Source organism: Bombyx mandarina, chromosome 03 (genome assembly GCF_030267445.1).
Source record: "Bombyx mandarina strain Sakado chromosome 03, ASM3026744v2".
Classification (NCBI taxonomy): Eukaryota; Metazoa; Arthropoda; class Insecta; order Lepidoptera; family Bombycidae; genus Bombyx; species Bombyx mandarina.
The window spans coordinates 2,661,942-2,686,401 of NC_143210.1; the positions used below are offsets into that span (position 1 = coordinate 2,661,942).

The 24,460-nt window shown below is 37.7% G+C and overlaps 1 protein-coding gene across 3 annotated transcripts in view; it reads right to left on the reverse strand.

Moving 5' to 3' along the window:
- Positions 1–90: 90 nt before the first annotated feature.
- Positions 91–24,460, reverse strand: part of aPKC (protein kinase C iota type) — a 227,409-nt gene continuing 203,039 nt past the window's right edge. For all 3 annotated transcript variants that reach the window (XM_089736632.1, XM_089736626.1, XM_089736629.1), the window contains 11 exons: positions 21,180–21,230; positions 16,629–16,714; positions 16,009–16,208; positions 11,488–11,641; positions 9,702–9,922; positions 9,163–9,343; positions 7,753–7,965; positions 6,640–6,807; positions 5,499–5,614; positions 4,044–4,173; positions 91–3,193 (listed from right to left, as the gene is read on the reverse strand). In XM_089736632.1, coding sequence (XP_089592758.1) covers positions 4,086–4,173; positions 5,499–5,614; positions 6,640–6,807; positions 7,753–7,965; positions 9,163–9,343; positions 9,702–9,922; positions 11,488–11,641; positions 16,009–16,208; positions 16,629–16,714; positions 21,180–21,230 — 1,478 coding nt within the window. In that variant the 3' untranslated portion in view covers positions 91–3,193; positions 4,044–4,085. The remainder of the gene's footprint in view (positions 3,194–4,043; positions 4,174–5,498; positions 5,615–6,639; positions 6,808–7,752; positions 7,966–9,162; positions 9,344–9,701; positions 9,923–11,487; positions 11,642–16,008; positions 16,209–16,628; positions 16,715–21,179; positions 21,231–24,460) is intronic.

Here is a 24,460-nt window from a genome sequence, read left to right on the forward strand (position 1 = left end):
ATTTCCTTAGAAAAAGATAGTTTTTCTACTGCTTTATAACATACATTTTACTAAATTTTAGGGTGGATCCAGTTCAATAACAAGAATAAATTCTCATTTAACTTCTTTATTTTCATTTAAGCATAGAATAGTACAGTATCCCAACTTTTCCAGTCTAATTTGACAGTATCCATGAGCGCACCAAGCTGCATACATTATAAACATTAAGTAACATTGGTGCTGTCAACCAGCAAATCAAACTTACACGTAAAATACAAGTGCGATACATTCAAACTAAAACTTAAATCATATTTATTTGTTCCTTTTATTATTACTTACTGACTAATCGTGATAAATGTCATTTACGGTATTTAACGATTATTATAATCTGTATTTTTGAGTACTAAAAGTTTCATTTTTGGGATCGTTCGAAAATTAATGGTTATTATTTTATTTATCATCTAGATGTGATGAGAAAATATTTGGCGGGAAATAATATGAAAAAAGCACGTTTGAATGGCGTCTATAAAACCTGTCACTTTAGTAGGTACGTACTTAATTTAATCTTCTTGATAAATATATTTACTTGGATCACTGATATTTATAACCCCTTTCGTCGGTTAATAATTAATTTTGAAAAACATTTGCTTTGCTCTATAACGCATGTTTAAGGCGGTATTTACGAAAAATCTCTTCCATGCAAACTGTCAAAATCAAAATAATAACTTTTAGACATTGGAATATACGATAAATCTAAAACTTTATTGTATGGTACCGAATACTGTTACTTTATAATTATTTAATACTAAATAAATAAAAAAATAACTAGACATGTTCGAGCCAAGCGCCGCTCCGCACTGGTCTGCTCCAACTAATCCGTAAAAGAAAATCAAAGGCTTCTTAAAATGTGAATACTTCTGATTAGATTATTAGTTCATTAGCGCCAATAAGTAAACCTGAATAGATATTTTATAATACAAGAATCCGCAAACAAACGTTATATAATATAAATATTCTTAAGTAATATAGCCATTTCATTAAATAGTTTACATTGATTAAATTATTTTACTTTAATAGAATCAATACTGTCTTTTAGATTATAATAATATAATAGTTACATACTCTGCAATGTGCATAGATAACAATCTTAAATGTTCTCATAGACTATCCATAATTTTTATTATATACTTATTAAAATTTCTGTTGGATAATATATTTGGAATGTAATATTTTTAAACTCACTTTACGTCTTTCAAAAGACTTATGAAAAGAAAATATGAAGTTGGAAAGATTTACCACGCGTGTATCACTATAATACGTATTGGTGCAATGTCTAGTAGAGTTTAACTAAGCTTTATTTAGAATAGTTTGAACTTTGCCTTCGGGCTCCACCCATAGATTTATCAACAATTTCATTATAACAAGTCCCTCTTCCTACTTTTTAACAATTTATTTATAATGTACAAGATTTTAAATTTATGTGCAAGTATTATAATTTTTATATAAAATTTGTTGGCTACCTAAACGAGCTGTGTGTTGCTAGGAAGGGTAATAGAATCTACTTGAAGGATTATTATTACAACATCGAGTGACGCTAATTGTTTTATGTACAACATCATGAAGCAAGTGTACCGCAGAAATAGAATAAGAATACTGTACACTGACCATATATTGACGATTTATGAATTATTATTTATTCCTTTTTGAATCCCGAGGATATTGATAAAAGAACAAGGTATTTTTGTTTACATGACTATTGTATTCGAACAGATAGATAGCTTCAGTTATAAACATGATGTATTTGTTATGCGGCACACCATCGACAAGGGTACAGCTAACTTACGTCTAGGTTGCTAGGGAATACACTAAACAATTGATAAGGGCTTTTTAGAGCCACCGACATTATCATTTCACTACTTTTAATTCCTCGCGTGCCTTTCGTTTGAGCAGATCAAAACTGTCTCGATAAATAATAATTTAACTACGATCAGATAAACTTCGCCTGATAACATTACACTTTATGTATTACAAATATTGGTTACATACATACAACATTCTAATACTTACTATTATTACATATTTGAAATATCTGAAAATTACCGACCACAGCTTACTTATTGATAATTATAATATTAATATTATTATTATATTCTTGCGTTCCTTAAATATCTTTACAGCCAGATTATAATTTTTATTTAACGCATTCATTATGAGGGAATCAAATTTCCTTCACGATACTGTATTTAAAAAGAACTACTATTTTTTTTTTCACTAATATTATAAGCTAATTAATATTAAAATCGATTATCTGTATCGATAATTTTGGAAGAGCGAAATAACAAGCCTTTGACGATTATCCACTTTTTACACGAAGATCTATTAGATAGATATACTACAAGTTTAAAAATAAGTTGTGTTATACATAAACGATCAAAATTATGTACACGAAGCTACGTATCGATTGAGAATCGATTATGTGTAAGTGTTCGCTCCCTACAATTATAGAGTGATAGTTAATTCTTGAGCACCGTAATGTTTACAACTTCCGTTAGTACGAGAGAACCGGTGGTAGAATCTTAAATTTAATATTAGTTGTAACGAGGAATATTATAATATTTTATAATCTAAAATTGTAAATACGACATAGCGCCATTTCGCTCGCTCTCGCCATTTTGAATTTAATTAGGGCTAAAAGTTTATGAGAAACACTATCATTATCTTTGTATGTATATTATTTTACATCACTATGCAGTTGAACTTCTATCTTGGTATTTAAGTTAAAGAGCATAATTTGTATTCATTTGTGTAAAGATTTTTATATAAAATGTAGGTACGTAAGTGGTCTGTAACATAGAATTTACGAACGATTAACATTTGTGTTATTTAATGAGTTCATAAATAACTGCTCAACAAATAAAACTGCGTGAAGCAAAGAAGAAAACATAATTAAGTGCAAAAACTCGAATCGCGGTATATGTAATAAAGAATTTAAAGGGTTAGCCGGGAGTAGGTCGATCAATGAACATTCGGGATAACATTGGAGTTAGTTGAGTGGGTGTTGGTGAGGAGCGCGGGCGGGGGGCGGGGGGCGAGGCTTGCGTCAGTTGAGCGGCAAGCAGAACATGTGCTGCAGCAGCGTGGGGCGGCGCGCCGGCGCCTCCGAGCACACCGAGTCGTAGTCCGACGACGACGACTCCGCGCCGTACCCGTAGCCCTGCGCCGGGAGGAGCCGATGTTATACTCACTGTCACTCACTCCGCTGTGACCGCCGCCCCCGACTTCAAACGGGAACGAAAATTCGTTTCGCGGCAGAAATAGGCAGAATGGTAGGGGAGGGGGGCGGCTTCATCCAACGCTACCGTCAGTAAGGCCTATTTCAGACTAGACGAGTATTTTAGTCGACTACCGAGTAATTGAATGGCTAAGCCACTGCACAGAAATCGTTCGCATTACGGTCCAGTACAGTACACAAGTGAGTGGTGTTTTCCACCACGCGTCCTTTCTCACTAGCTGACTGACTAAACAAGTCCGTATCTGTTGATTAGTTGAGTTCATTAGTGGCACTTCTCAAATGGGTATCTTTGCGCTGAATTTGAGAGTGTATTTTGGTTAACAGAAAATTCACACAACTTTCGGACATTCTCAAACTATCGAAGTATTCTTTGGGATCTCTTCAAATGCTAATTTCTTCAGAAGACATTTAGTAACTCCTAGTTTATCTCTTCTATCGATCCATTTTCGTACCCATAACTTATTTTTCTTAATCACAGAAATTTCCTCATCCACCTCTTCTAAAACAGCCATTACGATTAGCTCAAACAGTTTATTCACTCTATTGCATTGCAGCCTATTCATCTTGCAAACACCACTCACTTGTGTACGGTACTAGACCGTAATACGAACGATTTCTGTGCAGTAGCGAATAGTTTAGCCACTAAATTATTCGGTACTAGACTAAAATTCTCGCCTAGTCCGAACAAGGCTTTAACTACTAAATTACTCGGTACTCGACTAAAATACTCGTCTAGTCCGAACTAGGCTTAAGTAGACAAGGGGAGACGTACCGTCCCGGGCTCGTGGTACGGGTGCAGCAGGCAGGCGTGCTGTCACACGCAGTCCTCCAGGGACATCAGCAGCGGGTTCACGTACTCGAACCCTTCGAACTCCGACTGGTCGATGTCGGCGATCACGCTCCTGAAAAACAAAAGACACAAGGTAAATCATGCACCGTGTTTTTTTAACGGATTTTATGACCTGGTAACTAAGACCTTTAAGTCATGTCTTATTTTAATTTATAGTCTTATTTTTATGAAAAAATGATAATATGGAGTAAAATGAAATGAAGATGATTAATTTGAGACATTAATCAACTGGGATGAAATTAAATGAAATGAGATGAGATCATATGGGATGAAATATAATCTCAGTAAAATGGTGGTCATTTACTGAGATTTTTTCAGTGGACTTTTTGGAGGATCCCGAGAAGGTACGTCCAGCGGCTTTGTTTCATTTTCCCACATTAGTGCACTATCACAGATATTAAACAGTTAATAAACCACCGTTATTACACATTTAAACCCGAAGAAACACTAAATAGACAAAATAAAACAAATCGCACAACTTCATTCCTCGCGTTCCCGCCAAAAAGTCCACACAATTAAATCATGCGTCGAGACACTGGACTCAGTGTTGCCATCTTATAAAATATATTTATTTCGAATCTATTTTCTGTGCGATTCGGAACATCGAACTTTGTCTTGAATAATGTATTCTTTATATTAATCATGTTAATTTGAAATAAACTTAGTTTTGAGTGTTTTTCTTTGAAAATAAAGTAACAATTGTCAATTAAGGGTATATTATGTATGTATACTACATATATGTTATGGCTTCTCTTCACCCACGTCCATGATGGGCGATTATAGAAACTCACGATAGTGTAGAGGGCATAAATATGTGTGTTTTTATTTATTTATTTTTTATTGCCCCTGTAGGCAGACGAGCACATGGCCCACCTGATGGTAAGTGGTCACCGTCGTTCATGGACGTCAGCAATGCCAGGGCAGAGCCAAGCCGCTGCCTACCATAAAATCAATCGGCCATCATCGCGTATAATCGTGCGCATTCGGCGTTGTGTTGGTAGATCAAAGGAATGATGGCCCATGGTCGTGTGCGTATCCACACCATCGCCGATTAGTCAGTACGTAATTGTCTCGAGTGTGTGTCAGTTGTGTCGACTACAAAAATAAGGTTGCATGGACCTTGTTCTGTTCCGATTGATAGCCACCATCCACCACATTCTCTTCCTCCATTTGGTTTTCACGATTCTTTTTTCGCGCACATTAACTAAATGATTATATACGTCTTAAAATATCAGTAGACAGTCAGTAAATGAACGTTCACGATTGTGAGGAGAGTTGCCCGATCATGGTGGCGATGATGGACGATCATTTGTTGGCTCATCATGGCCGATTGTGAAGAGGAGCCGTTACAGCTAAATAATAGAAATAAGTGCGTACTCGTTGTCGGGCGTGAGATGTACAGGTTCGTCAGTGAACTCCGGCGGGAAGTTGGCGAGGTCCCGTTCGCCTTCCAGACGGGGCTTGAACGGAGGAACCACTTGTTTCTGCTCCAACTGCGAAGTTACACAATTATTAATATATTTTTTAATGCTTAGATGATTGAACGAGCTCACAGTCCACCCGGTGTTAGGTGGTATATTTCAGTTTCGATTTTAATACTTTAAACCTTAAAACGTATATCTTAAAGTTTAATGTATTTAAAAGAGACGAAAAGTTCACTTTGTTCTTTTCTAACTAAAATTTGATATTCATTTTTATTTTATAATAAAAAGGAAATCAATTTATAAACTCACAGAATAGATGTTTGTTTACAAGTCGTTCAAAGTGTAATACTTATTTTCTTAAAATTTTTAGTTAAACCATTTCAATTCTAAATGTGTGATATCCCTTGACGCGATCCTTGAGCCTGTATGTCGGTCTTTATCTCTTCACATTTAAAATAATTATTTGGCGGACATCGGTAATACGTCTTTTTATACACAGCAATCTTTAGATAAAGGAGAGTTCATTGTAAAGTCGAATGTTACTCGGTAAAAAAGGTCTCTAGAAAAGCACTGATAAACAAAACGGCTCAAGTAAAGCCAGCTTTTTCTCATTCGACGCGGCAATATGGATACGGTTATGTTAAAACGTCGCATAAGAGATTTATGTAAGACATTATTTTGTTTTTTTTGTTCTTTTTTCTTTTTTTTCCCTATCTATATTGTTAGTCTTGAGAGGCTATTTTAGCTTCTCCTTGACGTGTAGGTGAGCCGACGGGGCTCAAACCGGAAGTGTTGCTAACACTGGCCCTAGCAAGAGCCGTGCTTCGCAGAATCTACCACCGGATCGGAAACGCGACCCACTAAGAAGATCCGGCGAGAAACTCAGTGGGCTGTGTCTATAGGTTCATTTACTCGTCGAGCCCTTCGTCGCAAGCGACGTGTTCGACGGTGACCGGTGCTTGAGGTACCTAAATGCATCGTTAATCGATCGGGAGGATCCATAATGGCGTGTTTACCATTCCACAGGATTGGGTAACTATGTAATTCTTATCGGAATCAAGATCGGTATTGCTAGATTGTTATTTGGTACTGACCATCTCCCACTCGATGCTCTTGAAGAAGGGATGGTTGACGATGTCGAGGAAGCCGTTCTCTCCGCAGCCGAGCCGCTCCACCGGGTTCTTGTTGAGGAAGCCCTTCAGCACCGAGGCCGCCTTCACGGACAGCGAGCGCGGGATACGGATCGTCTTCTCTAATATCACCTGGAAATCGTTGTGCCGCCGGGCCGTGGTTGAGGACACTCGAACTATTTTTTTTTTTAAGTTAAACTTCTAATGCGAACTTCCAACAAGGTAGCGTTAAAAGTTTGACGTTACCATACTAGAGAGAGGCAGAGGGAGAGTGAATGCGTGGCACTCGAACGCATGTGAGTAGTAGAGAGAGAGAGAGAGACCTGTCACAGGCCAGCGCGAGCGTTAGGAACGGGCAGTAGATATTTTAATAGAATTAAAAAATATATATATATTTCTATCTGTAATTTAAAAAATATGTATAATAATTAGAAGAGCAATCTGTTTTAAGGATGAAAAATGAAGAAAAACACAATACTACACATCGAAAAAGTAGTTTCAGTTCATTCACGTGCACAAAGTTTCACGCGCACCGTTTTTTTTTCTTTTCCCTACCTATGCTAATAGCCTTGAAGGACTATTTCAGCTTCACCCTAATGTATAAGTGAGCTCACGGGGCTCAAACTGGGAGTGTTGCTAGCACTGGCCCTAACAAGAGCCGTGCTTCGCAGAATCTACCACCGGATCGGAAACGCGACCCACTGAGAAGATTCAGCGGGAAACTTAGTGGACTGTCGGGTTAATTCCACCCGTACAAGAACTAGTCGATATTAGTACGTTAAATTCGGTTTATTTAGTATTAGTTTTGTAACTTCTCGATCCCGTAAAAGTTAACTCAAATTTGTATGGAGTTCGAACAGCGCCCTTAGTGGCAAACGTAAAATTAAGAAACTCGCACTCAGCACACAGATATCGCCCAGTATCGAATTTTCAACGTTTATAAAACTTAATAACGTTATAATTTTAAAATATAATTTTATATTTTAGTTCTTTACAATTAGTATTTATCTAGTAATAAACGAGGCACGAGTATCTGTCTGTTGATGTCAAAAAAGTAGGTATAATATTATAGTGTACCTGGAAGAGATAGTCTTCTGTATTCTGGTCGGGGTTGTCGGCAGCTTGGGCGATGTCGAAGGGCGATCTGCCAGCCAACATCTCGTACGTGAGGACCCCGAGCGCCCACCAGTCCACGGAGAAGCCGTACTCCTCGCCGCGGAGGATCTCCGGCGCGATGTAGTTGGGAGTGCCGCAGAACGTAGAGGTCGTGTCGCCCGGACGCACTCCCTCCTGTAGTAATGTACAGTGTGCTTAGAGCGAGTTTTTAACGTTCTCGATGGCGTAAAAGTTAACTCACTTTGTATGAAGTTGGTTGGAAGTTGTTGAAGTTCGACTTCGTTTGCCGCCAGGGGCGCTGTTCGAACTTCATACAAATTTGAGTTAAATTTTACGCGATCGGGAAGATAGAGACCCGCACTAATCACAAAGATCACCATAACGATCCTGGACATCACGAGTTAATGTTACATTTCCACCAGCAGTTTGGGGTACATTCCGTTCACCAATACAAACATACACTCACATTTATGTTTCGGTAACCAGACATCAATACGGCTGCCCCGCCCTTCAAACCGAAACGCATTACTGCTGCGGCAGAAATGGGCAGGGTGGTGTTACCAACCCGCGCGGACTCACAAGAGGTCTTCCCACCAGTAATTACGCAAATTAGTTCAAAAATTAGTTAGTCTGCGAGTTTGATTTTTATTAAACGATGTTATTCCTTCACCGTGGAAGTCAATCGTGAACAATTGTTAAGTACGTATTTCATTAGAAAAATTGCCGCCTGCGGGATTCGAACACCGGTGCATCGCTTGATACGAATGCACCGGACGTCTTATCCTTTAGGCCACGACGACTGCCAACCATCATGGAGTATATTCGATTCCGGAGCACAGGCTAGTAAGCCATTAATTAGCGAGACGGTCCGTTGCTTTTTTTTTTCCTCCCTAAGCTGATATAATTTAATCAGATAGTAACTTACATATGTGCTTGAGTGTGTGTGCGTGCGGTTGTGTGCGTGTGTGTGTGTGTGTATGTATGTACATGGTATTTGGGCATCTGTTCAGTAGTTAATTTTTTTTTGTATGCACCTGTTTTGAATTACAATCCATATGTATTATGTTAATCATTTAAACTTATAATTTCTATGTATGTAATTTGTCTTGTGTATCAATAAAAAGAAGAAAAAAAAATTGCCTTGAGAGGCTATATCAACGTCGCCTTAACTAGTAGGTAAGCTCACAGGGCTCAAACTTGACGACGATGTTAACACGAACCCTAGCAAGAGCCGTACTTCGCAGAATCTACCACCGGATCGGAATCGCGACCCTCTGAGAGGATCCGGCGAGAAACTCAGTGGGCTGTGTGTGAGGGTGTCCGTTGCGTCAGAGTGCAGAGTACATATTCAGGTCGAAAGAGTCGTCGCACCTTGCACATTCCGTAGTCGGTGAGCTTGATGTGTCCCTCGTGGTCGAGCAGCACGTTGTCCAGCTTGAGGTCGCGGTAGATGACGCCGCGCTCGTGCAGGAAGTGCAGCGCCAGCGAGATCTCGGCCGCGTAGAACCGCGCGTGCTCCTCCGGCAGCCGCCGCTGACGCTGCATGTGGAACCTGCGCGCGGCACCGCCTCATTCACTCACTACGAGCCACTTCTTACTAACTAATTATAGTCTAGTTTGGGAAACAAAACAACGATCTAGTAAAACTAAAAGCCTTTTTGTATTTAATGTATCGCATTGTTTTTTTTTTGGTGTAGAATAAATAATACTCTCTCTCTCTCTCCCTCTCGCTCTCTCCCTCTCGTTCTCTCCCTCTCTCCGTCTCTCATATACTACGGATTAATAGTGAGCTCTTTCCTAAAACATCTCATATTCCTGATACTCTGGTGGTAAGGCGTACTTCGGGGGTCGCGACATTCGTTAACAGTGAGCCCCTGAATTATAGACATATAAACGCAATGTCGACTCACATCAGATCCCCTCCCCTGACGAACTCGATGACGAAGAACAATCGGCTCGGTGTTTGGAAGCAGGAGTGCAGGCCGACCAGGAATGGGTGGTTGGAGGCGGTCTCGAACACGTGCTTCTCCGTCTGAACCCAGTCGATGTCCTCGTCGTCGGTGACGAGCGCCTTCTTTATCACCTTCATAGCGTATATGCGCTTCGTGCGTTTTAATTCTACCATCAGCACCTGAAATATTAATTTTACGTTCGGATTTTTATTGAATACATTATAAAAACAACAAAATAATAAACTGTTTTATAGTACACAAGCGGATCGCTCCGGCTTCGCTCGGGTCTTTAACAAAAATTTCAACGATGTTTGACATCGTTTTATTTTTTTTGTAAAAATAACACTTATTGCGGCATAGTAGTTAGACATATGCTGTCGGTGACACTTTTTGTAAATAATAATGTGTTCTACAAAGTCGTGGTACATTATTTTATTTTATCATCGATAGTTTTCGCAGGGCACGCGATGTAAAGAATATTTTAGGTAATTTTTTTACTCTTGGGTTACATTATTGGAGCTTTAGCAAGGAAGACTAATTTAAAAAAAAAAAAATTATAACCCATGTTACTCGGGAATAATGTAACTTGCAAACAGTGAAAGAATTTTTCAAATCGGTTCAGTAGTTTCGGAGCCTATTCAATACAAACAAACAAAAAAACAAATCTTTCCTCTTTACAATATTAGTATAGATATGTAGAGAGTGTAGTGTGCTTAGTGCGAGTTTTTTAACGTTCTCGATAGCGTAAGAGTTAACTCAAATTTGTATAGTTCGAACAGCGCTCCTAGCGGCAAACATAGGCAAACGTCCCAACGCCATACAAATATGTAAATCGATCGCTAAGCAGACAGATGTATCGATCGAGTAACGAGCTTACAACCTACCTGGTGTTAAGTGGTTACTGGAGCTGTCCATGGACATCTACAACGTAAATGCGCCACCCACCTTAAGGTATAAGTTCTAAGGTCTCAATATAGTTACAATGGCTGCCCCACCCTTCAAACCGAAACGCATTACTGCTTCACGGAAGAAATAGGCGAGGTGGTGGTACCTACCCGTGCGGACTCACAAGAAGTCCTGCCACCAGTACCATATTGATTAAAGAAATTCCAACAATTCTCTGCCAGACAATCTGTGTAACTAGCAGTAATGCGTTTCGGTAAGAAGGGCGGGGCAGCCGTTGTAACTATACTTGAGACCTTAGAACTTATATCTCAAGGTGGGTGGCGCATTTACGTCGTAGATGTCTATGGGCTCCAGTAACCACTTAACACCAGGTTGGCAGTGAGCTCGTCCACCCATCTAAGCAATAAAAACAAAACTGTAAAGTCGGTTTACTGACGATAGTTGAACGTGACAACGTCATAAGAAAATACTGATGGAATGGTTTCATTTTTCAATTATCGTTGCTATAAACAATTGACCCAACATTCACTTTTCACTGAACTTCATACTTGACGAAAACATGTAAATGTATTATAGTATAGCAGCTGTCCACGCGGATGCATCGCTCACTCAAGTAGTAGAGAGAGAGATGTCGAACGCTGCCGAACGCGGAGGCCGATTGTGCCTCTTTGTCGCTCGTTGCGCGCTTTCGCTTGCACTTTAAGCCTTAAATGGAACGCCTCAGAGTGAGGTAACGCCGCATGAGTCATGTTTTTTCGTGCGTGCAGCCGGCTCCATCGAATTATAAGACGTTGTCGCGTCAAAAAAATAATAATGGTGAAGATGTTTTGTTTCATACCTTGGCATAAGAGCCACGTCCGATGACCCTGATGAGTTCGAAGTCGTCGAGCGAGTACTGCCGCTGCGAGCCCGGCTCCAGCTCCTCGGGCCGGGCGGGGGGCGCCGGCGCCGGCGGTGTTTCCGGCAGAGGGGGCTGCTCCTCCGCACGAGACCTTATACCAACCGAATAAAGCTCATGTATGCGCTGCTGAATGTAGCGTACACAATACGTAGATAGTAAGAAATCACCGATACTCAAAGAATATGCGTTTATTTATTATTATTTTCATATGTTTCCCCTTTCTCAGTTCAGTCTGTTGACAGAGCCGGTGGAACTGTATATACGGGCTTTTGGCAAAGTAATATACATTAGTTATGAGTTAATAATTATGCTAGTTTTTATTGCGTGTAGTGAGTTTGGTTTTCTTCAAGCTGCAGGAACTTTCTTACTATTCTGCATGTATTTAGGATAGCTGCCTTTTGTAGTGAAATAATATTATTATTATTATTTTTTATTTAGTTTAGTTTATTTAGTTTATTTTTTATTATTTTTTATTATATACTTCGCTAACAAATAAGTAATTCTATGTATGTTGATGTGGTGAGTACCACTGTATATGAGTGCTGAACGCGTACTGGCGCTCTATAACTACGATTTGAGTGAAGCGATGTAGAAATGCTGATGTGAATGCGCGCGTGCCATGTACGATACATGACTCGTAAAACTCAATTTCAATTTATTATATATCTTTTTTTCGCTTAACATAAGCACGTGTTGAATTAGAAACAAAAACGGATTTGTCTGCGAGATTTGAGCACCGGCATAGTCGTTGACGGCGTTTTTACTGGTGGTAGGACGTCTTGTGAGTCCGCAGGGGTAGGTACCACCACCACCTCGCCTATTTCTGCCGTGAAGCGTGGGGCAGCCCTTGTAACTATACTTGAATCCTTAGAACTCATATCTCAAAGTGGGTGGCGGCATTTACGTTGTAGATCTCTATGGGCTCCGGTAAGCACTCAGGTGGGCCGTGAGCTAGTCCACCCATCTAAGCAATAAAAAATAAAACAAATTTTTTTCTTCTAAAAAGTAGAAAAGGATGAAATGATAGGTCTATTGATATATTTACATATAATCATAATCTTACAGAAAAATTCATTACCGACGTAAGCGGCTGACATTACCTTAGATGGCCACCGCAACAGCTCAAACACAGATAACGTATCATTGCAATTCAATGATAAAATTTTGAATTTTGTATTCCATTCTGTTTTTTTTTTTTTATGATTTTACATTTTAATCTTGTATCTATAGACATTAAGATGTAAGTGTTTAGTGTTTTCCGCAGTTTTCGAGATACCGTTAAAAAGCCACCATTAAAAAATTTTTACGATTCAAACTGGCGACCAGTATCGACTGGATAAAAAAATATATGAAATTAGTTGTTAGTTAGGTTCGCTATTTATGCGTTTCCTTTTAGTTTTTAAGCTAGATATATGTATATTTTTGTTGTTAAGTAACTGAACAAAATAAAAAAGGAAATAAAAAAGGAAATCGATTGACAAACGTAAGAGAAAATGTTAATGAATAGCTTTATCTTTGCTTATTCATAAATAATCTATAGTAATATATAAATCTACAGTGGTTTTTACGGATGTTCAGTTATAACTACTGAACCGTGCATCCGATTGACTTGAAACTTGGTATCCATGTAGAAAATACATGTACTTAACGTATAGGCTAATATTTATATAAGCGTTGGACTCCCTACACCAGTTATAATAATAATAATAATAATAATAATAATAAAGCCTTTTATTTCCCATCACCTAAGTATTACATGTAAATATTCTTAAATATATAGTAATATGATTTTTACATTTTGATCTATTATTTTTTTTCTTTATTTTTTTTTTTTTTTTTTTTTATTGTTTATTTGATTTGCCTACATCAAAGTTTTTCTTCGATAGGAACCCCTATTTGGGTATAGGCCTCCTCCAGCTTAATCCAATTTTCTTTGTTCTTAGCTCTTTTCATCCATTATTTTCTTCTTTTGTTTTAGCTATCCCTATCTTGGCATTGAAGTTTCCCATTAACAGTACATTTTCAGCCTGCGCTTGCGCTTCTTGTAGTGATTCGTAAAATTTTATCGATTTTTCTTTAGAATCATTTTCAGTTGGTGCATACAATTGATTTATTGATTGATATTATCATTTTGTTGAACTCCAGTTGAGGTATTGCAACTCTTTTAGATAAGCCTAAGAAGCTTACTAAATTTAAAAACCCTACTTTACGCATGCCAGGTGTTTCTCCTTTAAAGCAGAATATAAAGTCTTGATGCTCTTCGATGCCACTGCCCATCCGTCTAACTTCAACTAAGCCTAATATTTTTCTAGTGGGTATACTCGTTCTATGTATCTTGTTATAGATGCTAACGATTTTACATTAATTATTCCAATTTGTATTGATTTTTGAGGTACTGTTTTGCTTACTGGAGGGTTATGGTCATTTTCCCCCACGGGGACCAGCCGGCTTGGGGGAATGTTTTTCTTGGTTGTTTTTTGCAGGTTTGTATTGTAATGATTGTTATTATTCCGGTTTCGAGTGTATAGTGATCGCTATACATTGGTTTTCTCTCTTAATGAGTTTGATTTTACGCGTGCCATGTATTCGTACGCATTAGTTGTGTTAACTTTCTTCGGAGCTACGTACAATTCATTTTCTTTTCGTGGTGTGCTGACATTGGGCGAAGAAGATGGGTCTCTTTTCCTTTTTTCTCGATTAGCATCCGTTTGGCTCTTGATTATTAGTTTATCTAATTTGAAGTATGCTATGTTACCCTTCCTTCGTTCCTCTTCAAGCTTTGGTTGTAATGTTTTGCGTGCTTCTAATATTTCTTTAGTATAATCTTCCTTCACAGAAATACCCTGGGGTAGTTTATTTTTGGACCTCATTATTTCCATTTTTCTCCAGTACGATACAAGGGATATTAAAATAGGTCGAGGCGTAGTTTTTATCTTTCCAATTCTATAGATATTCATAATTTCGTGCTCTTGTATGCTTAATCCAAGATGACAATTAAGTTTTTCAGATATGTATTTTACCAAACTTAACTCTTCTTGTTTGTCTTCCTTTATTCCAAAGAGTAGTATGTTAGTTTTCTTTTTAGCCATTTCCAGACCTTTAATTTTCTCCTTAAGTTCTTTGACTGAATTTTTAAGTTGTTTGTTTTCGTCGTCTATTATTTTAAATCGTTCATCAATTTTCTGCACTACATTTTTAGTTACAGCTTCTGTTATAGCGATAGTCTGTTGTTTCATTTGCTCTTGAATTTTTTCTAATAATATTTGCATTTGATTATCCATTTTTCAGTGAAAATTTTTGTTTTACGATTTTTCGTAGATCGTTTTAAGATGATTCTGGTATAATTTTAAAGTAGATCTGGCAACCCCGATTATATCGATATGGTTTCTGAAGGTTGCCTAGCTTGAATGTAAATTGTCGAATTGTCTGTGACTTAAACTGTGACTTACTTCACTCTGTATTTATCAAAATAAATACCCTCAAAATAAAATATAAAAATAATAATCTCAAGAGGTTATTTTTTCATTTCTCATAATTAGGTTGCACATTAACACTGTTCACAAACTTTCTTGTTTATTTTTATGTAAAGTATCTTCTATTATCTTGAATTGTGACTTTTTACACTTGATATATTTGAGTATTAAGGTAAAATTTGATATTATTTTAAGAGCAAACGAGTACACGTCTTTATTATTCTGTCACCGGAAGCGCAACCTACACCAGTTGCGGGGGCGTTAATGATGAGAATCTTTGTGGGGGTGAGCAATAATAATGTTAATTTTAAATGTCCAGCGAAGCGGACGGGTACAGCTAGTAACTTATAATATTGCCATTGCCTTTGCCTATTTATGTATTTTTTAGTGGCAGTGGTTACATTCATGAATTTAAATATAACAAAAACGACTTCTCATGCAATGGGCACGCATAAACCCCTGTACAACGAAAAGCAAAATAGATTTCTACGATATAAATATGTAGTTTAGTGAGAGATTTTTTTTAATTTACTGATATTTTATAATTTTTTTCTTTATTACTATTTATCACTGATATAAGTTCTAAGGTCTCAGTATAGTTAGTTACTATGGCTGCCCCACCTTTCAAGCCGAAACGCATTACTGCTTCACGGCAGAAATAGGCGGGGTGGTGGTACCTACTCGTGTGGACTCACAAGAGGTCCTACCACCAGTAATTACACAAATTATAATTTTGCGGGTTTCATTTTTATTACACTATGTTATTCCTTCACCGTGGAAGTCAAACGTAAACCTTTATTAAGTACGTATTTCATTAGAAAAATTGGTACCCGCCTGCGGGATTCGAACACAGGTGCATCGCTTCAACACGAATGCACCGGACGTCTTATCCGTTAGGCCACGACGACTTCTGCACGAGAAATGAGCGAGTGAGTCATAATAACTATCGAAATGAATCATATACATAGGCATTTATATTATTTACCTGACAGAAGAAGCCCGGCCCAAGGTGGCCTCTCCGTTCGCGTCGTCTTTGACCTCAATGGGATCGACATGCTCATTCGAGCACGGCTTCTGCACGAGCTTGTGACACTTCTTGTGAACGAGCAGCTTACACTGGATGCATTTGAAGCCTTGTCTTCCGAGGCCCCAAATGCGGTCTTGGCAGAAGGCACAGAAAGCGCGCTGTGGATATAAGAAATTAAGTGTTATTCGTAAACGGAAACTCGATATTTAAAAAAATAAAATCTTTTCATAAGAGTCTATGAGTATATTTAATGTAATGGAGGAGTAGTCATGATCAGGTTGTTGTTTGTTATTTACGTTGTTTTACTGGTGGTAGGACCTCTTGTGAGTCCGCGCGGGCAGGTACTACCACCCTGCCTATTCCTGCCGTGAAGCAGTAATGCGTTTCGGCTTGGAGGGCGGGGCAGCCGTTGTAACTATACTGAGACCTTAGAACTTATATCTCAAGGTGGGTGGCGCATTTGCGTTGTGGATGTCTATGGGCTCCTGTAACCACTTAACACCAGATAGGTAGACTGTGAGCTCGTCCACACATCTAAGCAATAAATAAAAAAATACATAACGGTAACAAAAACTCACTCTATTAAATCTTTTAGCTTGAAAGATGTGTCCATTGACGCGGTACAGTTTCCGCCACCGCCGTGCTCCTCTCCTGTATATGCTCCCTGAAATTGATACATAAATATATTTCGAAGCATATTCGTTGCGGTTATATAAATATTAATTTCTTTTACTTTACACGATAGTTATCAATGTAATCAATAGAAGTATTATAGATGTGGAAATGAATATTTTTCCTATTTATTCGCCGGTAGCCTAAGGGTTATTCTAGCTACGCGTGGAATAGTAGCTGAGCTCACGGGCTCCATCTGAGAGAATTTGCAAACACTAGCCCTAGCAAGAGCAATGTTTCGCAGAATCTACCACCGGATCGGGATCGCGACCCACTGAGAAGATCCGGCGAAAAGCTCAGTGGGCAATTACTTTATTTCATACACAAGAAAAGCATTAAGATTCAAATTCAAATTCAAATTCAAAATCATTTATTTCAACTTAGATGTCGTATAACACACTTGTTGAATGTCAAAATATAAATAACAATATTAACTCTACCATTACCATTAAAGTTGTCAACCCTTCTTAACGTGTGTGTGTATGTGTGTTTTATTCTTAATTTTTGGCATTTTTTCGTAACAGTATGATTTTTTTTTGGAATTTTAAATTTAATTGTTATATACATACATAGGCGCATCCCATGTTTTTTTTTAGAGATTTAGTCGAGGATAGAATTTTAACTAAAATTATGGAATTTACAACTAAGCTCTCGAGTCTTTCCACGGCCATTTTATACCGTTAAAATACAGACAAACTCCGGACGGACGCTATCAGTATTCTTAATAATTAGCAGCCTTGAAAAGAATCGATTTAATTCTCTTTATCACTTAAAAAATGCATTGAAATTGGAAAATTTATAGATTAGCAAACGAATACGTAAACTTTTCATAAAATATCAAAGGAAACGATTGAATCATATTAATCACTCCTCAAATATAGGTCAAACAAACCCAAATAAACTCCGAATACCCTTGTCGGGTCTTCACTTTTGCAATCGATCAATAAAGTCCCAAGTGCCATTTCTATTTTAAATTAATATTCACTGGAAACAATCTGGCACTTCGCTCTTTTCAGATACGTTTTTAATTGAAAAATTAAATGGTAAAATGCCTATTAATAAAAAATACACTAAATAACACTAAAAAATAAATTGAACACTTATGTTTATTTAAACGAGAATAAACGAGACCATTTTTCCTCTGTAAATATTAACGGAGCGAGCAACTAACTCCACGTTTGTGATCAACTGATAGTTATTATCGTATTTCGAGATACCACATCTTTCGTATGCCGCACGTTTTTGTATTGTATTCACTACTTATATTATATACCGAACCTGACAAGTAGTGGAAGATTTCAACAGAACAAGACATTGGCGATACATGGCATCGCTTACCGAACGATACTAAAATAAGTTATCGATATTATCTTATCGTCGTTTCAAGAAACAAATATTACGTTACTGATTATCGATTTTAATGGTAGCTATTATCGATATTTTTTTTCGATGACACAGTTTTCGGCCTAAGTCTGGGTTTTTTTAAAGTTCGAGCGCATGGTCCATCCGGAGTTCTATGAGTCATTGACATCGCAATTTGAATGTGATTAGCCAATCCCGTTTTTTTTCTTTGCTTATCTACCTGTAGTCGCAAGGGGCTATTTTCGCTTTACCAAGATTGGCAGGCGACTTCACTAGTCTCAGCGAAGTAAATTGTCCTTTCGTAATAAGGTGAGACTCTACAAAACTTGCATACTCCCCGTCATGACCTATGCGAGTGTAGTGTTCGCCCACGCGGCCCGCACTAACTTGAAACCCCTTCAAGTCATTTAATCTCGTTATTACAGGATAACCGTCGGAGCACCATGGTTCCTAAGGAATGTGGATCTCCATGATGATCTGGAGCTTGACTTACTCAATAAGTATTTACAGTAGACATCATTGCGCCCCTTTGAGATGGCAGCATGACATGAAAACCATCTTGTCGTGGCCGCCGGAAATTACATACCCGATCCGGTGGATCGAATGGTAAACAGTCGATGTCGTCCTAAGCACGTCATTACGGATCCTCCCGATCCATTAACAGTGCTTTTAGGTACCTCAAGCACCGTTCACCGTCCTCGCCGAACACGTCGCTTGCGACGAAGGCCTCGACGAGTAAATTAACCCATATACGCATCTTACTGAGTTTCTCACCGGATCTTCTCAGTGGGTCGCGTTTCCGATCCGGTGGTAAATTCTGCAAACCACTGCTCTTGCTTGGGCCAGTGTTAGCAACACTTCCGATTTGAGCCCTGTGAGCTCACCTACACGTTAGGATAAAGCTGAAGTATCCTCTCAAGTCTATCAGCATACTAGTCTTAGCCTGAGAGAGTTTGTTAACATTAGCCCTAGCAATAACAGTGCTTGGCTGATATCGGAATCACGACCAACTGAAAAGATCCGGCCAGAAACTCAATAGGTTGTTTCTGTGGGTTAAATAAACCTCTAGCACAAGTGTACAATACCTGAATGGCGCATTGTCAGTCTGTTCAAACATAATTGGCGAACTTATTTCCGTAATCTACCAAAATTAAAAACTAATCGAAATGTAATCCAACTCATATTAATACTGAACAGCTTCGCATTCAAACACTTATCTAGTTATAAAACGCTTTGAAACTAATAGTCCGGAGCAATTAAAAGTTTCACAAGGATTTAATTACAGGCCCGAATTACATTGGTATAAACTCGTAATTCTATGAGTGTGTGTTTATTGTCTCTTATATATTACTATGTAAGCTTCGTCAAACTTTTTATGAAATACCTAAGGTTATTTGAGGAAAGTTTTGAAACAATGTAAACTCGTTCTGAAGTTTTAATTGTATTTTGATATTCTTAATTTGGCTTCGTTAGAACGATTTGTGATTTGATTATCAACTTCAGATTCTTTACTATTATCTGTTAGGCCAAGTTTACTGGCGAAATGACTGGTTGCTAGGTCAAATTCTGACTGACTCAATGGTCCAATAGTCAGCGACGATTCCTGTTGCACCGAGGGTCGTGGGTTCGATACCCAGATCGGGCAAACATTGTGTGATGAACAGGTTTGCTTGCTCTTTGTTTGAAGTATTTATTATCTATATATGTATGTATATATAAGTATGTTTATCTGTCTCTGGTACCCACAATATATTGAAGCCTAAAATGACGCCTAATGACCGTGCGTGATTTGGTCACAGTTATTATTATTATTAATTATTAATATTTACAGATTTCATATTTCTCTCTGTACTCGTGTCGAGCGATGTGATTATGCCAAATGGAAACATTTTTTCTAAATAATAATTCGCGATCAACATCCACATTTTAAGTACGGTAAAACAATAAAACCCACTAAATTTATAAATTGTCGTAATTATCGTGGTATTTGAATTCGCACAGGTTGACAGACCGTTCCCATTTCTACAGCGAAACAGTTTGACTTCGCAGACGAGGCTTCGAACGCCTAATTAGCTAACTTAAAAGTAACCACCCTGGCTGAGCTCTTGCTCGCCCACCTGTCCTGGTGAAACTGTTAAGGCCTCAGGGCCACCAGTAATCTCTCAATCATAAAAAAAGAAACCACTTGGTGCAATAAAGAAGTCAACTTACAACCACCGAGTTAAGATTCAAAGTTGAATATTTACACAAACTAGTGGGTCCCGCAGTAGTCGAAATTCGACTATAATTAATTGAAATCATAAGTTTGAACATTTAAGGTTCTATTGTCAAAGACTATTTATTATACTTCTTTATCCACAGATTTCGCCAAGACTACACTTTAGACAAATATTAATAAAGATAAACAATATTTAATCTATTCTCAATTTGACCACAGACTAAGCCAAGTTTGACAGTAAACAAATAGTATGCAAGCGTGTGTGTGTCAAGTACATGGTAGTGTGTGTAATGATTCTTTTTTAATGTATTTTTACGCATATTTAAAAAAAATATAACATTCTGCAGTCCTTCTCTATCTTCTCTATAAGTTTGGGAAATTTCATACTCCTCCGTCCGAGCAATTTTCGTAAAAAGAGGTACAAAGTTTAAAGTTTTGCCTTCACGTAAAAGCGCTCGAAACTCTAGTCGAATACGGAATACGGAATTTTTTACTGGTGATAGGACCTCTTATGAGTCCGCGCGGGTAGGTACCACCGCCCTGCCTATTTCTGCCGTGAAGCAGTAATGCGTTTCGGTTTGAAGGGTGGGCAGCCGTTGTAACTATACTTGAGACCTTAGAACTTATATCTCAAGGTGGGTGGCGCATTTACGTTGTGGATGTCTATGGGCTCCAGTAACCACTTAACACCAGGTGGGCTGTGAGCTCGTCCAACCATCTACGCAATAAAAAAATGAGATTCAAAGTTGAATATTTACACAAATTTGAAGAAATCCTGCCAGTAAATTTTTGACAAAAAGCGCTCGAAACTCTAGTCGGAATACAGAGTACAAAAAAATACGATTGAAAAATGTAACAAAGGAATATGTCTACTCACTGTCTTCACCAGCGCAGGGCATGCCCGGCGCCGCCGGCACGTTCGGGAACACTGTAACAAGAAGAAATAAAAGTATTTTAACACAACGTGATACAGCCGACAAAAGATATAAGAAGAACACTGGGTAGTTAAATGCTATTTTTAATACGCTTTTATTAGCTTCAGACTTTTGTATGTGTTTGTAACGGAATCTTTGAACATGATTTTGACCTCCTTCAAAACGTCGGATTAACTCGAAATTTGGTATACTTATTAAGGACCGACGACAATTCAATATAAAAAACTTGGAAAAAAAATATGGAAAAAATTTAAATTCATTTAAAAATGAAAAATAAATAATAGTTTAAAAAAACTAACAAAATATGCTTTAAAAGCGTGGGGTGCTTTTATCAAAATAATCCTTGTACTCATATCTGTTCATAAAATATTTATAACTGATACCATGCATCCCACTATTTTGTTACACTATTTAGTGTAACAAAAATAAATAATAGTTTAAAAAAAAAAAGAATATTTATTCGTTTTTTTATGAATAAGGGATTATTGGTCGCCCGGAGGCCTCTCCAGTTTCACCAGGACAGGTGGGCGAACAAAGGCTCAGCCAGGAAGGGTGGGATTTGGTAACAGCTGCCCGAGCGCCTCCAAAGGGGACCTAACAATTCAAGGGCATCTGCTACGCGAATGAATCTGCTACCGGATCGGAATCGCGACCCGTTGAGAAGATCCGGCTAGAAACTCAGGGGGCAAATGCATGGGTTGGGTTACACGTCGAACCCTTTGCCGAATTCGACGAGTACGGTTACGTCAATGTCGATGAACTCACAGTGGAGTCCAAAGGTTTACTAAAAGTTTACTACAAAAATGCCTACCATCCTCGAGACATTATGTATTAAAGTTATCGTGGCATTAAGGATAAGACGCACGTTGAATTCATATCGCGCGATGCGACTCTGCCGATTTCCGAATCCCACACGCAGTTACCAATTTTACTAATGAAATACGTACATAACACATGTTCACGAACAACTTCCACGATGAAGACATAACATCGTGAAATAAAATTCAAACTCGTAAAATTTAAAATTTGCCTAGATACTGGTAGGGGTAGGTACCACAACCCTGCTTGTTTCCATCGTGAATGCCTTTCAGTTTGATAAATGGGTCGCTGTATTATAAAACTGTGACTAAGAATTACCATACCTCAAGGTGGATGGTTGCATTACCGTTGTTGATGTCTATGGGTTCCGGTAATAACTTAGCATCAGGTGGGCCGTGAGTTCGTCCACCCGTCTAGGTAATAAAATAAAAATGAGTAGAAAAATATGTATTTATTCCAGTTGCATCAACAAAAGTAGGAAAGTGTACTTTCAAAACGGATTTATATTAACCATAAAGAAGTTCCATACCGACCCGACTCTTTGCATTCTCACAGACCACAGACAACAAAACTGGCGCCAACGCGGCCACAATAGCGGCCATTTTGCACTCTTTATTTTATTTTGCACGAAACGAAATTGCATTTTGGTCTTCGGTAAAACAGAAATACTTAAAACTGGAAAGTTGAACTGCTATAGTTGTCTATCCCGACTCTTTGTTTTCTTAGTTGAAATGTTACGAGGGAATTGAAAATTTAAAGTGAACATTCAGTAAGCGCGGTTTGACTTTTGTCGGATAGGATCCGATCTGATTTTTATGTTTGACGTTTTACCAACAGACGTATAAATATTATAAGTATTTATCAGTAATTTACTAAATGGTTAGATTGATTACTGTAAATATCGTAGACAATACGTACATACAATTTCCAATACACATTTAAAAGTTTTATAAATATCTCCAAGCTGTATTATGTGCAAAGTCTAAAATTATTCATCCATTATTAATGTCTGGAGTACCTACGATTTTACGCTTACCTACGTAAGCGTAAAAGTAGGCGTAAGCGTAGGCTTTTAGAATATAATCGAAAAAAATTCAAAAAAAGATAACCAACATAAAATCAAATGAGCATATCATCAATTGGTCCAATCCAATTAAGTATCCGTTGTTAAGGTTAACTCAAAGAATACTTCTGAGATAAAATTTAAATCACGCCACATGAAAAGCAATAAATAGTTTTCAAGAAATAATCATCTAAGGCAGCGGTCGGGGAACTTTTTTAATTATTACCCCAAAATATTTTTGTGTCAGATGGCGAAGAACAAAAAAAAAACCAAATTGCTTCTTTTTAGCATCTTTCATATTATAGCCCCCATGATAATTTTGAATAACTAAAAAAATAATTTAAACATCATTTATTCAATTTATCAATGTAATACCTAGTAATACAAAACTGTAATAATAGTAATGTATGTAATATACAGTTGAGGCAAAAAAAATCGCCCCCACACAAAATATAAGTAAGTGATAATTTCTTGTTTTGAGTTTGAAATCACAACGATTCTAAGGAAGTTTCTCTTTAATATATACTTTTTACCCATAAACGTTTCATTTTTACCCCCCAAAACTTCATTTATCCCCATTTGGGGTAATTTACCCCGGTTCCCCGACCGCTGATCAGATTGATGACAGATGATTAGTTCATATATACAAAAATTGTTGTGTACCATACACACAAAAAAAAGTTTAATTGAGAATTTTTTACTTTTCAAGTCGTAACGTAAATAACTTTGCCAACATTGAGTAGGGACGCGTGAACACTGAAAACAATACTTAAACATTTTTATATACATTTCCCGGTCATGACTTTTATATTTTCCGTTCTTCGTAATAAAATAAATGTATTAAGTTAACCTAATCTGATGTGTCTCAATCGACATTTCTGTTCAGTCCACGGCGATAACTTGACACAGTAAAGTTGTATCGATTTTCAGACACAAAATTCTCTAATACATTTCAATAAATTGTTCGAGATGTTTCCACCCAAATGGATCCATCGGGGTGCTTCTTGATTCAAGAGTATTTCGTTTGAAGTTACGTTTTGTACTTCAATAAGATGGCGAACATTGCACAGCCTAAGTGGTTTTGTTTTAATGAATCGAATCATTTCGTAAGGAATTAATATTGAACAAATAAAATTAAAAACAAATCAAGGACAAATCGCACGTGGTCGGCTGGTCCCAAACCAGGATTCCCAGTACCACGGGCTCCAGAGACCGATACACATACCTATAAGTTTTAAATATAAGTTTTTAAATTTTTAATATACATATAAAATGTCGTTAGAGCAGCCATTTGTACAAATATCTATCTCCATCTATCTATATCTATCTCTATCTACCCAT